The 15624-nt window shown below is 38.1% G+C and overlaps 1 protein-coding gene across 2 annotated transcripts in view; it reads left to right on the top strand.

The window, feature by feature from the left end:
* TOP2B (DNA topoisomerase II beta) overlaps positions 1-15624 on the top strand; it is a 63036-nt gene that overhangs the window by 25469 nt on the left and 21943 nt on the right. For both annotated transcript variants that reach the window (XM_054161249.1, XM_009905443.2), the window contains exons 6-16: positions 337-434; positions 2389-2601; positions 2683-2856; positions 7362-7463; positions 7548-7685; positions 9099-9237; positions 10184-10341; positions 11036-11161; positions 12991-13101; positions 13203-13308; positions 13505-13614. In XM_054161249.1, the coding sequence (XP_054017224.1) occupies positions 337-434; positions 2389-2601; positions 2683-2856; positions 7362-7463; positions 7548-7685; positions 9099-9237; positions 10184-10341; positions 11036-11161; positions 12991-13101; positions 13203-13308; positions 13505-13614 (1475 nt within the window). The remainder of the gene's footprint in view (positions 1-336; positions 435-2388; positions 2602-2682; positions 2857-7361; positions 7464-7547; positions 7686-9098; positions 9238-10183; positions 10342-11035; positions 11162-12990; positions 13102-13202; positions 13309-13504; positions 13615-15624) is intronic.

Raw genomic sequence — 15624 nt, 5'->3', positions numbered from 1 at the left:
TATAGTTTTGCTAGATAGGAAGGGGGAGTGGAACAGACTAACTCAGTTTCCCAGGGGGGAACCCCTCCTGGGGGGAAGGAAGGAACCAAGTCCACCTGGATCAGGATTCCTTAATCCCCGGGGAGAGTAGGGCTCTTGCACCCCTCCCCCTCCCAGGATGGGTGTCAACCCCAGCACACTTTTTTAATACCATTTAATACCATTGACATCCTTTGATAGCTGTTGACATGTGGCCCAACTTTTGTCTTATGTAGGAAAATTTGACTTTATTGGCATAGTCTGTATATCCTAAATATGGCTCTGCTCTGAAAAACTTCTGACATGTTGTGTTTTCAGGTGGGCGTAATGGCTATGGTGCAAAGCTTTGTAACATATTTAGTACAAAGTTTACAGTTGAAACTGCTTGCAAGGAATATAAACACAGCTTTAAGCAGGTATGGAAATTATCTGAACTGTTTTCCTTTGTTGTGACTATACATTAAAAATCTAACATTTTTTCTATATGTCATGAATATTTCATTGCATGAATCATTTAACATTCAGATGAATGTGTAGAGTTTGCAGGCTAGGTTAGTTAACTCAGTAAAATCAGTCCCTCTGTGTACTAGAGTTTTGGGGCTTTGTGTAGTAATACTTTTCTTGGGAGTGTTAGGTGACTAAAAAGGAAAAAATGCTTTTGTTTAAATGAAAGTACTTTCATATGCATTTGAAAAGAAATACATTGAATTAAAAAATTTTGCTATTGCTGTTAAAGTATTTGTAAAAAGTATTCAGCTTAGTTTGTGCAAACATGGAAACAATTATCTAGATAATTTTGTTCAGTGTTAAAAAAATGATTTTTAGGTGTTTTTGCCATGAATTTCAGTAATTTAGCTGGACTTCAGTGCAAGCCCCTCCTTCCTCCTGTGGTCAGTTTAGGAATTACCCCCCAACGTGAATTTGGATAATTACCCCCCAAAATAAATCACCAGACTAGTTCAGAAGGTTTGGAAGCAAATGAAGCTATATTTACAAGCTAACTAAATTATAGAAATATGAAATGCCATGAATATGTTTTATATATATATATTTACATATATTAACAATTTAGAAACAACACAAGAGACCCCTCTGGACAAAAGCCAGGGGACTACCAACAGCCCCTCCACCCATACAAGGGGAAAAAGAGAAAATGAGAAAGGAGTTAGCATAGCCTGCTAGTACTTAGCCACAACAAGGAACTACGGTCATCAAACAGCTAAGGTCAGCAAAACCAAGCAGAAGCACCAGCTGGTATCAGCTGGAGCTAGAGGCAAATAAAAACAATAGTTTATGCAACTAACTTTAATCCCAGTCAGACAGCCAATGGAATTATTTAGACCTTATCATTACTTTTCTTTTACATCCAATGGTTATTTATTTACCTTTCTACTATTTTCTCCAGAATTTCCTAGTCATTAGCCTATAACTGTGACACCTGCCCTTTGAACCCATTGCCTGTCGTTATCATTCTTAGCACACAGAACAAGGATTGAATGCAGTCTCACAGCTTTGAGATGGCCACCTTTCTAAAAGTGTGAAGAGTTTTGATAGAGTATTAGATTCCAAAGTTCCTTGTGTTTGGAGTCTTTCAGAATTGGTGGCTCTTTTCTTTTCTTTTGACAAGTAATTTCTGGTTATGGTGTCATGCCACTGTGTAAACAATATATTTCAGTGGCTTTACTTGCTCTCTTTAAATATGTAACTTTTTTTGCTGACTGCCAAAAAGTAAATTGATACTGGTTTGAGCGTAATTCTTGCAAATGAGATGCTTTGCAACTGAGATAAAGAGCTATGTTTTCCAGTATTTTTGAAATGCCAAAACTTAACACAACTGAATTTTAATGTATGCTGTCAGTAGGCATTTTCTTCTTAGCCATAAATGTGCCTGTGTTCTTAAACAATGGACCGCAACAACACTAATGAGTCAATTCTAAGCAAGTTGCTTGGTCAAGAAGCATGCTTTGGTATTCTGCATGGCCACGAAGATGCTGTACCAGAGACTGCTGAGTCTCTGCAGGTGGGCTAATATGCTTCTCCATAGAAGTGTTGGGCAGTAAGGACTGTTTAGCTCACTTGTGTCTGATTCAGTCAGTTCTGTGGTGGACTATTTGCATTAGAATCATGTCCTTCAGTGTAATGATACTTGGATATTTACAGAAAACACCAGTCTGCTGTCACCTCTGCTTGTGCAAATGTTGGTAAAGCAATTAATTTTGTGTGTAGAATTTTACCAGAAGAAACTTGTAAAAGGAGTTGGTGAGCTTTTTGTTATTTAGCCGTTGGAATTCTAACATAGCTGGAAAGTAGAACAAAGGAGGAGGATAATGTGTATTGTAAACTAACATCTGAAATGTTTTGTTTCCAAAGACATGGATGAACAACATGATGAAGACCTCTGAACCTAAGATTAAGCATTTTGATGGTGATGACTACACATGCATTACATTTCAGCCAGATCTATCTAAATTTAAAATGGAAAAACTTGATAAGGATATTGTAGCCCTCATGACAAGAAGAGCATATGATTTGGCTGGATCGTGTAAAGGAGTCAAAGTCATGTTGAATGGGAAAAAATTACCTGTAAGAGCCTTACTTAAAATATTTTAACTGTATTGAGTGTTTGATGTGAAGAATAGTAATGACTATCTGTGCTACTCTTAGGTTAATGGATTCCGCAGTTACGTAGATCTTTACGTAAAAGACAAGCTGGATGAAACTGGAGTTGCACTGAAAGTTATTCACGAAGTTGTGAATGAACGGTGGGATGTGTGCCTCACTTTAAGTGAAAAAGGGTTTCAGCAGATCAGCTTTGTAAATAGTATAGCTACCACAAAGGTGAGTAGTTACATGATAAAAAATGCAAACGATAAAAATGTGCTAAGGTTATGCGCAGTCAGTTATTTGATTAAAAAAAAAATCCAGGTTACTAAAAATTAACAGGCAAGAGAACACTTTGCATGAGAGGATCTTACAGAGCAATTGGATGCAATCAGAACATATTCATAGCAGTATTTATGAATATGCACTAGTTTAAAAAAACTAGTTGGGGTTGGACAAGAGGACCTTTGAGAGTCTCTTCTAACCTGGTGCAACCTGTGAGTCTGTGAATTATCGGTGATGCTGGTGTCCTATATGAGCATACTTGGTATTGATCAGATAGAAAAAGAATGGAGCTATTCCATTCCTCCTTTTTTAACACATTGTAATACAATAATTCCGAAATTAAAGTAAAAAAAAGTACAAACTCCTTTAATGCTAGCAGTAGGAGGTTTTATAGGACAAAAATGACTTTTGGTGTTCTTGAAAAATGGATTTCCATTTATGGCTTTATGATGTATAAAACTGGCCTGAAGTGTTGAGATTTTTATTACTTTTTTTTTTTTTAGTTTGTGTTTCTATGTAAGAGGATCTAGGTGTTTCTTATACTCATTAACAACTACAGTAGTAGAGAAATTATGTCATAGCAATTCTTCAGTTATGAAAATGCAGCAATATACTCAACATACTAAAGCACAATCCTTCTCAAATTGCTGGAGTGGTCCATCACCAAGGTATAACTCTCATTGATGCCTGTTTGAGTTGGCCCGGGTTTAGGGATCTGTGATCTGTTGTGGTGAAAGAAGTCTTTGCCATTTATGGTCTTCAAAAATCACTCCATGTGAGTGATCTAACAACAGAACAGTCAAACAATTATCAGTGTTAATCTCGCTGGTAGTTGATGTGTAGCCTGTGTTTTGGCGGTATAGAATTTTTACTACGTAACAACTTCTACTGTAATTTTCAGTGTAGCTGAGCCAGTGTTCAGTGGTAAGGGGAACAGTTTATTTCATTGTAAAATATTTACTTATCTGATGCTTGTTAAAATGTGGGATAACAAACATGAAAGGTTAAAACTTAGTTTGAATTCAGGCCTCTTTATGCAACATAAAGAAAGTAGTGTGACCTTAAAGATGTATATACTACTTTTACAAATAAGCTACCAATGTAGAGAAACTTAGTAATGCTTCCTATCAGGTTAATAGAATGGATTTGAAAAAATTAAATACCTATTGACTTCTAAGCTTAATATATTGCATACATTTGCTCAAAAGATTTTGAATTTGCCTCTTTTGGATCAGTTTTCACCCATCATGCAGTTACACATACATTGTTATCATATATTCTTTAAGAAAATTCATAGAAAAGTACTGTGTATTCTTCAAAGGTAAGTGTTGTAATTTCTAGTTTTTCCCACTCTCCCGATCCATGCCTTATGTGTGTGACTGGATGTGGAATGGGGCCGGTGAACCACCTCACCAGCAATTGATGTGCAACTACCCACTGATGAGACATAATGGCTAGTAACTAACTGCGTCAGCTGCCTGTCCCCTTATCTGCTAACAGGTGAGGAGCTCATTTCAGCTGTTTTTTGGTTATTTATCACTGTTTGCTGAAAGCTTTTCATTTCTGTTCCTGGATAAATTTCACCCAGTCGTAACATCCACCTTTTTAAAAAATTGCTTCAAATTCCAAGCAAGTTTTGGTTTTGTTTTTGGTGGTTTTTTAAAAGTTGACAGGGTGGGGTGTTTTAGAGGGGTGTATAGAACACCAGGTAGTATGTTGAGGCAGAGTTCCCTTAGTTTGTTCAGGCTCTGAGGCAGCATTTGAAAGAGTGTAGCTGTTAGGGTCATGCAGATAACCTTTAGTAAGACTTTGTATATAAAGTGATTAAACACAGTCTTCCCAAGTTCTGAATTTCAAGCGGTAGCTGTAGTAGAAATTGTAGTAGAAACTTCACTTACTAGCATAGTAATCTAAAAATATTTTTAATAGGATGACACTGCCAACTGTAACACTGCTGATGACTGCAGCAGAAATCGTCAGCTAATACTGATGCAGTGCCAGATAATACTTGGGTGGAGGGAGCATCTCAATCTGTAAAAGTTTGCTTGTGTACAGCAAGAGATTCAGGACCATTCAGATTTATTCTAATAAAGTAAATATAACAGAAAACAAATGCTAAAGAAAATAGGGTTTTGTTTGTATAGCTAATTAAATGAAAACTTCCATTATTAGCTTCTGAGTTTGTTTGCTGTATGAGCCATTTATCTGTCAATAGAATTTAAATATGACTTACCTCAGAATTAATTGAGGCTGTTGGCTATTGATGGATATTTGAGCGCAATGAACATAAGAGCCAGTCTTAAGCTTAATTTTTGTGATTTTAGTTACCATTTCACTAGATGTCCTTGTGTCCTGAGATTTGCAAGACTGGGGTTAATAGTTGCATTCTGGAAAAAGAAGGTTGTGCAGTTTTAGTGCTCTTCCTCATAATAATTACTGACAGCCCTCTAAATTTGGAGGGTGTTTTTCTTTTTGTGTCTTGTATTGCAATGTACTGACCGTCGGGGCAGTTAGAGGCTGTTATGCTTCTGTAGTGGGTAGATGTGCCACCTACTGGTGAGATGGTTGAAAGGTTCCCAACTTTGAGCTCTGAACATCCCTCACACTGAGTTACACACTGAGAATGGACACAGGATGGGGAACTGTTATAATAAATAATATCTTATAAGAACAAACATTACTGGTAAGTAGCTATTTTTACTATGTCAAATGTTAGTTTTAGGAAAATATTTGAAGTACTAAGAATGTAAGAAAAAAATACTAAAATTGCTAAAGTTGTAAATACAAAAATATATTGAGGTATTCCCATAAGTTTACAGTAATGTGATGAGTAAAAGTCATCAGTTTTAAAATTGTCATTCAAATGTGGAATGTTTTTGAAGTGTAACTTGATGTTTTCCTCTAGCAGCTTATCTTTACGGGTTGGAGATGGATTTTTTTTTTCTAAATTTAATGTGTCAGGATGTCAGTATTTCAACTTGAACTCTCCCTATGCTAAAACTCTTTCATCCACATGTGAAAGAGTTTTAAATGTGTTGTGTTTTAAATGTGGTGAACTTGGGACTTTGGGCATTTTATTGCTTTGGGTTTAGTTTTTTTAAGGAAAAATGCTGGGGAAGAAGACCACTTTTGTCTATGATGCTTCTGGAACACACTAGTGGTTTGTGTTGCTGTTTATTGGGTGACAAAAACCACAGGTGGTTTCTTTGAAGTGCAAATACTGGCTTGGTTATGAATAACAATACTTACTATCCTAAGCTATTTCTTTACTTCCTCTTTTTTTTTTTTTTTTTTTTTTAATGTTTAAAAAATGTTCATCTCTGATTTCTACATGAAGTTGAGTGCATGGCTATTATCTCACATCAGTTCAACCATATCGCATCTTTTTCAGTCTTTTTTGATGTATACTGACTGATACTATGATACTTTTCCTTGAAATGTGGAATTGTTCTTTCTTTTCCTCTGTGTTTTTTGGCTGCTGTTTTTTCTTGGTTTTGTTGATTGCTGTTTCTTACCTCTTATCTAACCCATTTCCTCATACCCATCAAATGGGTTTTTTGGTTGCCGATTTAAAGTCCAAAGACAATTGTATTTAGAGAAAGTGATAGAAGCTTTGGGGCACCTGCTGAAGGTATTCAAATACTTAGTGCTTCCAATTTAGACTGAATTTCATCAACAGTAAAACCACTTTTTAAATATGGAAATTCTCTGTTTCTATCATCCTGATGTTTTGGAAAGCAAGAGTTATATATGGCTTTAAAAAGGGAACTTTCTTGATTTTACTTCCCAAGTTTAAGAACATTGTAGCTGTGAGATGAATATATTGCCTCTGACAAAAGTTTTCTTGCAGTAATGGCTTAACTTGAAATACCAAAGAATGCACGTAGCATTAATTCAGATAGCTGTGTAAATACAGCTGGGAAAAAATGAGATGGCTTTTGTGAAGGAGTAGGCATGGATGCTGTATATCTAAGGGTGAGGTCTTGGACATTTTTTTGTGAATTAAATTTGGAAATCTTGGTTTGATGAACAAATTGTTGACATTTTCAGTCCAAGGTTATTTATGTGCCTGACAAAAAGATACCTCTTGACAGCTGGGTGGTGTTGCAGGTGCCAACCCAGTGCTACAGAGTGATTTATAGATCTACCATACTCTTGAGGCTTTGTATCCTGTTAAGAGCTGTAAGCAGCTACATTTGAAGTCCGCCACTGTACAGTGAATGAAAGGTCTCCTGCTTCTTTAGTTCCATGTAAAATATATCATCCTCACTTGTATGAAGACTGAATATCATGAAAGGGAAACTTTAAAACAGATTTTCCCTTGTTACGCAGCAGCTTCATGTGCATAGATTTCCAAATATATGTGCAACTACAGGACTTTAGTTGATATGGATAAAAACTATTAGGAAATTAAATGGGTTGTTTTGTTGTTTGATGATTTTTTTTCTTTCATTAAGGGTGGTAGGCATGTTGATTATGTGGTGGATCAGGTTGTGGGCAAACTGATAGAAGTGGTGAAAAAGAAGAATAAAGCTGGAGTTTCAGTGAAACCATTTCAGGCAAGTAATTTAATTTTTAAAAGATTCTGAAAAAGTTGAGTGTGGTAGTTTTGTTGAATAAATTATTTTCTATATTTTCAACAGGTGAAGAATCATATATGGGTTTTTGTTAATTGCTTGATTGAAAACCCATCATTTGACTCCCAGACAAAGGAAAACATGACATTGCAGCCTAAAAGTTTTGGGTCCAAGTGCCAGCTATCTGAGAAGTTTTTTAAAGCAGTAAGTAAAGCTTTTTTTTTTCTTTCTTTTTTTCTGTGAAGCAGGGATTGACATGCTGTATCAAGTATATATATGTTGATTAATTAGTGCATTATGGCACTGTGGTGACATTAGCATGCTATGAAAACCATATGGAGGAACTTTCTCTGGCATTAATAATGGCAGTAATGACTGTTTTGTCTGTTACCCTGAATTTAAAAGCAAGTTTCACCTGAGTAGCTGATTTCTTGGATATTCTGATATTTCTATCAATGAAATGTGTTTGATTCTGAAAAGCTAAAGATAGGTCTTGACTAATTTCTTGCATTAAAATGTTTTTTGTAAGTTGAGAATATTGTCTGCCTTATTCTTTGATTTCAGTCTTACTCTCTTCCACCACAGTGAAAAGAGGGAAGGAACATGCCGCATATTCTTCCAGTAATCAAGGAAACACAAAATTGTGACTGTAGTATTCAGAGTGATCATTATTGTCAGGCAACACACTTAGAGATTTTGCCTGTAGATGAGCTAAGAATTGCTACTCTAATTGAGCATGTTACTAGAAATACATGGAGGAGTTTTTTTCCTCTACCACATTTTTATACACAGAAAGAAAAGTAGAATCCTGTTAGCCAGAACTCATTTTACTGAGTCCTATTTATTGCCAGTGGTATAAATGGAAATTCCACAACACAGCACAATCTTGTATTCATTCTTCAGATGTTACTATATATGCTGTATTTCTACCAGTAGGTTTGATTTCTAGTGTTTCTGATCTTCTGAACACTCATCTCCATAGCTGTTAAATGTGCAGCAAAATCTCTACCTAATGAGTGCTGCATTATGGGGGATAAAGAGGAGCCAGAGCTCCACCTGTGTTTCCTTATGATGTGCAAACAAACCTAAAAGCAATTTTAGTTTAGAAAATATGCTATATATGATTTTTGCTTCAGATGTTTCTCTTGAAATGTTATCACTTGAAAAAGTGGCTGATGAGAGTCTTAGATGCTTTTGGCTGTCTTTCAGCTGTTTTTAGTCATTACCAAAGAAACTTTAAATGGTCATATATATTCCATAGGGTTACTTTTTGGTGTCAAAGCCTAGGAAACAGGTGCTTAGTACCTAAAATATCTCAGCACATCAACCACATAACATAAGACAACCATTCAGTAGGTCTTAGTCCTCTTTTCTTCTTTCCACCAATGATAAAGGTGTGGGAAAGAAGCCGTTTGCGTGTTTAGTTTCTCTTTTGTGTGCATAAAATGCTAGACAGTAAGGTATGTGTTAATTCTTTGACTTCTGATATGTCCTAGTCATTAAAACTTAGAAGGATTCAAGAAACAGCACTGCATCAGTAACTTAAAATTGAAAGACAACAATCTGCTGTGTGAAGCTTTACATTTCTCATCCACAATTCTGATCTGTTCCTTGTAGGCCTCTAACTGTGGTATCATAGAGAGTATTTTGAATTGGGTTAAATTTAAGGCACAAACTCAGCTGAACAAAAAATGTTCATCAGTGAAACACAGTAAAATCAAGGGCATTCCGAAACTGGATGATGCTAATGATGCTGGTAAGAGTGCTTATTTTTAATGTCTTTAAGACTTCATATATTTCTTTTCTTTTCCTCAGATATCATAATTTAAAACCTGACTTTCTCATCTTTATGTATGCTGTTAAATAGAAATGTTTCTAGCTTTCTAAACTTTCTTTATTACAGGAATGCTGTCCTCTCTATAACAGAGAATTAACAATGCTGAACACAAGTGGTGCGGTAGTTTGATAGTTAAATGTGTGTAGTTTTATTTGTGTTTTCCAGCTAAGTAGTGTTGCAAATATTCTGTTTTGGAGTTGACCAGTCTTCCGGACATTTCTGGTATAAAAAGATTGGAATATTTCTAGGGTCACAAGCTCTATGAAGTAGATCATGTAGTGTGCAGACCTGAGGGAATGGTTCAAGAGAATTTTTCATCAGACTTTAAATGCTGTTAGGTTTCTCTCTGGGATGTGGGGCAAACTGTGTTTACATTAGTTAATTTTTAATACATTCTTAGATTAGCAAATGCTGAGAAATTGCAATGAAGTAGATGGATGAGTTAAGTAGGTAAAAGCATGGAAGACTGATAAAGAGGAAGCATAATCTATGCGTGTAAGACATTTGCAGCTACAAGAATGAAATGGTAAAGGTACAGAAGCAATATGACATGGGGACCGTTACATAAGATGTGCTACTGTTGCATCTCATTCCGTGTTTTGTTCCTTGTCCATAGCAATCCACAGTGCATTGTTAAGGGCAAGGATACTTATTCCTGTTGTATACTTTGTGATAGGGAGGGCCATCCCTAAGAATAGAAATTCAGCCTATTTAAATCACTTGACATAGAGTAGAGAGAATATTCATGATGGATTAAATAGTGTTTCTGTTATTTGAGTTTAAAAGCTATGCTTTCTGTTGTTTTTTTGGGGGGGAAGGGGATTTGGTGTTTTTTTCCTCACTTCTGCTTCTTCTTGGACTACAGGTGGCAAACATTCCTTGGACTGCACATTAATATTAACAGAGGGAGACTCTGCCAAATCTTTAGCTGTCTCCGGCTTAGGTGTTATTGGTAGAGACAGGTATGGAGTATTCCCACTCAGGGGTAAAATTCTCAATGTTCGGGAAGCTTCTCACAAACAGGTAGGTAGTCCTGTCATCTCTTTTTAGCTGGCAAATGGATCTTTCCTGTTTATTTCTGATTTCTACAGTTACACCTTCATGTTTTAATATATTTTTAAAATAAAAATATTATGTCTGTGATTTTGTAAATTACCAGTTACTTTAAAGCTTGAGATAACCTGGAAATATTAAGTGTAGTAGTACAGTACTGGAATGCTAAAGTACATTTCTTCACATGTGCATGGAAATTCTGCTGTGACTCATATTAACATTATTCATGAATAGCTAAGAACCCCTAAACTTTATACTCTCTCCACTACCATGTGGTTTCCTTGACTTTCAGTGGGAGGCAGCATCAGCAGCATTAGCCCAGCACATTAATTCCGTTGCACTCCATGCTTTGTCCATAATAAGTCGTGTTGCTGATGCCGATAGAAATAGTGGAAAGAGAAGGCAGCCTTGTTAGATGATGTGCACTTTTCTCCTGCCTTCTGGACCCACAGTGACTGTAGAGGAGAAAGGGAAGTCTTGGGAATGTGCATGTTCAGAAAAAATATATACAAGTGTGAAGCTTGCAAGGAGACTAGGAATAAAAAGAGTTTGAGGTTAAGGTAGGAGTGCTTTAAAAAAGTAACTGTAAAGTCCAGCTGAAAAGGATTGGGGTGTTTCCAAATTTCTGCTTTTTACACTGACTGCGAAGATATTTTTTATACAGATTATGGAAAACGCAGAAATAAATAACATCATCAAAATAGTTGGACTACAGTACAAGAAAAGCTATGAAGATCCAGAATCTTTGAAAAGCTTGAGATACGGAAAAATTATGATCATGACAGATCAGGTTAGTCTGCAATTCACAAGTTTTACTTTACAGAACCTCTTTAACTGTGTTTTGCTGCAATCTGATAGGCTCTATTTTTGTTCCTTATGATGTGCCTCTGTGTTATGACAATATGGAGGTATTCAGAGGTAATCCCTAATGTATGAGGTTAATTTATGGAAATAATTTATCTATGTGTTGGTTTGGTTACTCCAGATGAACAACTGAACTTTGGTGCATGGTAGCAGAGACACCAAAGTAATAATAAAAACAAGAAACTGAAACTCTGCACTGGTCTCTTTCAGGCAGTTCCGTGAGGTCCTTCCTGAACTGAGGGGCCCAGAACTGAACACAATATTCCAGATGTGGCCTCACCAGGGCAGAGTAGAGAGGAAGGAGAACCTCTCTTGACCTACTGACCACACCCCTAGTACAATCCAGGGTACCATTAGCCTTCTTGGCCATAAGAGCACATTGCTGGCTCATAGTCAACCATCAACCTTCCATCCACCAGGACCCCCAGGTCCTTTTTACCTTCACTGCTCTCCAACCTATGCTGATACATGAGGTTGTTCTTTCTAAGATGCAAGACACTATACTTGCCCTTGTTGAACTTCATTAAATTTCTCCCTGCCCAACTCTCAGCCTGTCCAAGTCCTGATGAATGGCAACACAGCCCTCCTGCATCAGCCACTCCTCCCAGTTTGGTGCTGTGGTGGTGAGAGAAAGTTCAGTTCTCCCCCCCAGAAACCATGGCTACGGTCACAGGTGCCATCAGCAAACTCACTGACAGTGGACTCGGTGCCTTCATCCATGTTGTTGGTGAATATATCAAATAGCACTGGTCCCAGTACTGACCCCTGAGGGCCTCCACTAGATACAGGCCTCCAACTAGACTCTGTCCCATTGACCACAGCTCTCTGACTTCTTCCCTTAAACCAGTTCTCATTCCACCTCACAGCTTAATTATTTTTTCCCAGAGGGGCTGAACTATCAAGCATTGTAACACCAATGAGAACTACTGTCCAGACTTGGTTTTATTCCACAGAGATATGGCTCCATGGCATGTGGGAGAGTGTAATGGGTTAGGGCAGATCCCCTCCCCACCACAGGCAGAAATAACGACTCAGACAAACGGATTGCAAAAGTAGTGGAGAGTTTAAATAGAGAACAGTGAGTGTGCACAAAAGGAAACATGGTGACAAGAAAGGAACCAAAGTAAACCCAGAAAGACTCCAAACCCCACCTGAGGGTGCATCCAAAACCCCCAGGGCTCCTTCTTCCCCCTCCCTCTGCTGGGCTAGTCTCAGCTGGCCAGGCCTGAGACTGCCCATCCCCCTGTGGCCTTGGGCCCAATCAGGCCCATGGCCAGGAGATCTCTCCCCCAGTTACCAAGTCTCGGAGAGGGAAGGAAAGAGGAAGTGCCAGACCCCACCGCAAAATTTATAGTGGTGCAAGGGATTATGGTAGAAATACCTAATTTCCTGAGTCCACCCACTGGGATGGACTGCTGGACACAGGAAATACCCCTGTAGCAGAGGGCACCCAGCCCAAACTACGACAGAGAGCTGCTTAGCTTTTAGAGAAAACATGTCTCAGGCAAAGGAAAGTCTGAGCTGCAGCTATGCACTTGGCTTGGAACAGCTTGTTATTAGCACTGTTGGGGATACTACCATTCAGAAGTGGCTATTTGAGTCCCAGGTCCAGTTTGGAATCTGAATGAAAGCTGTTTCTTTCTATGTTTTCTGTCAACAGACATTATTTTCACATAGCTAGGCCATTTAGTGGGGGTTATGGGTTTATTTTGAGAATCTGACATTCCAGACCCATGTTTTCCTGTTTTGATTTAGGATCAGGATGGATCTCACATAAAAGGCTTGTTGATCAACTTCATTCATCACAATTGGCCATCATTGTTGAAACATGGTTTTCTTGAGGAATTCATTACTCCTATTGTAAAGGTATGGGTTCTTGGGTTCTATTAGTGAGATCTTGTTTATTACTCACTGCAACAGAAAAGTTGATTTGTTTTCTGGTTTGTTTGTTTTGTTTTTTTTTTAAGGCAAGCAAAAATAAGCAAGAACTTTCATTCTATAGTATTCCTGAATTTGATGAGTGGAAGAAACATATGGAGAATCATAAAGCATGGAAGATAAAATACTACAAAGGTTTGTGTAAAACAAATCAGTGAACTTCATGGATCTAAAAATACGTAATAAATGGGTGCTATGAGTTTTTATTTGTAGCTGTATTCATGATAGTATCTTTGGGAATTATTTTATAATATTCCTAGTAAAGTAAAATGGGTAAAATAGTAAAACTTAAATTCTGAATATGAAGGAACTATTTATTTGAATTGCACAGGTTTGGGTACCAGTACTGCTAAAGAAGCAAAAGAATATTTTGCTGACATGGAAAGGCATCGGATCTTATTTCGGTATGCTGGTCCTGAAGATGATGCTGCCATTACACTGGTAAGAATGTACAAATGTGCATTTATGTGATACAGAGTCACAGAATGGTAGGGGTTAAGGGACTTCTGAAGTTTATCTAGTTGAGCTTTCCCTACTAAAGGATTGTGTCTTGCTGACAGAGCAAACAGAGCATAAGGATGACAAGAAGAGTGGAGTATTTTTTTCTAGGATCTTCAGTTAATTTTCTTGATTACAGCTGGCTACAATTTAGTCTAAGTGATGAACTGAACCTTAAAACTATTTGGGGAAAGACCCCAACATCTTTGTTGTAGTGTGATGATTTAGCCCACATGCACCAACAAAAAGCGCAGCTGAACTCAGCCGGAGAAGCGAATGAAAGCTCTATTTTACAAGCAATAATGAGATGCAATGAATATATAAAAAATATACAGTATTTACAATATTATACAAGAATTTACAGGGAAAGAAGTAACACACAAATCTTCCTTGGGAAGAGGATCCCACCTCGGGTTCCCCCCAAACCTCTCTTTCCCTCCCCTTTCCCTCTAGATAATTAGAAGAAAAGAGACGAATAGAAAAAGGATGTTAGGAGAATTCCAGTTAGCTCAAAGCAGTTGTTAAGAGGTTACCTGCTTATCTTATCAGTTTCTGTCCAGGGTCAGCATGCATGCATTCTGGCCAAGAAACAGAAGACAGACATACTGAGAACAAAATGTAAGATCGTAAAACTACATCCCATTCATCTACCAATGAAATTAGAATTATCTTTAGATAATTTAGAATTATCTTCCTTTTTTTTTCCTTTTTACACCCAAACATTCAGCTAGAGAATTTTACAGCTATCCTTTCCTAAAGGCACAACCTAAACTGTCACAATCTTTAAATGTATGCATCAAAGGACCATTCTGATGTGAAGAGAGGAATTAAGAACAGTAATGTTTCTCTAGGTCTGTATGGGTCTTGGGAAAGTAATGTAAATTAAATTATGATCCGTGAGAGATCTGTCATTTGTACATCACTGTCTGAAAGGTCACGTGCAGTTATTGCTGCTTAAGGGTAAACATCAGTTATATGCCGGTGGGGAGGGTGACCGGCCTGGATGAGCAAGCAGCTCCTGGAGGATTTAAGGGAAAAAAAGAGGCTGTATCACCTTTGGAAGGAGGGGAAGGCTTCTTGAGGTATGCTTAAGGAAATTGTTAGATTATGTAGGAAAAAAATTAGAAAGGCAAAGGCCCAGTTGGAACTGAAGCTGAAAACCTCTGTGAAAGACAAGAAAAAGCATTTTTACAATTATATTAACACTAAAAAGAGGGCAAGAAGAACTTGCACTCCTTATTGGACCTGGAGGGGAGCACTGTGACTGAAGATGAGGAAAAGGCTGAGGTCCTGAACACCTTCTTTGCCTCAATTTTTAACAGCAAGGCAGGAGTTCAGGACGAGTGGCCTCCTGAGCTGGGTGATGGGGTTGGGGAGCAGTGTAATGGCCCAGAATACATAGAACAAACCAGGTTGGAAGAGACCTTCAAGATCATTGTGTCCAACCCATCAACCAATCCAACACCACCTAAACAACTAACCCACGGCACCAAGCACCCCATCAAGTCTCCTCCTGAAAACCTCCAATGATGGCGACCCCACCACCTCCCCAGGCAGCCCATTCCAATGGGCAATCACTCTTTCTGTATAGAAATCCACGAGGAATTAGTTTGGGACCTGCTGAGCCACTTGGACACTCACAAGTCCGTGGGACCAGATGGGATCCATCCTAGGGTGGTGAGACAGCTGGCAGATGAGCTGGCCAAGCCGCTCTCCATCATTTTCCTCCAGTCCTGGCTCACTGGAGAGGTCCCAGATGACTGGAAGCTGGCCAATGTGGTCCCCATCCACAAGAAGGGTCAGATGGAGGAACCTGGAAGCTCCAGGCCTGGCAGTGTGACCTCAGTGCCAGGGAAAATGATGGAGCAGATTATCCTGGTGGCAATCACTGCGCACCTGAAGGATGGCCAAGGGCTCAGGTCCAGCCAACATGGGTTTAGGAAGGGCAGGTCC

Source organism: Dryobates pubescens, chromosome 4 (assembly GCF_014839835.1).
Source record: "Dryobates pubescens isolate bDryPub1 chromosome 4, bDryPub1.pri, whole genome shotgun sequence".
Taxonomy (NCBI): domain Eukaryota; kingdom Metazoa; phylum Chordata; class Aves; order Piciformes; family Picidae; genus Dryobates; species Dryobates pubescens.
The sequence above is the reverse complement of the archived record's forward strand: the minus strand, read 5'-3'. Positions and strand labels throughout refer to the sequence as shown.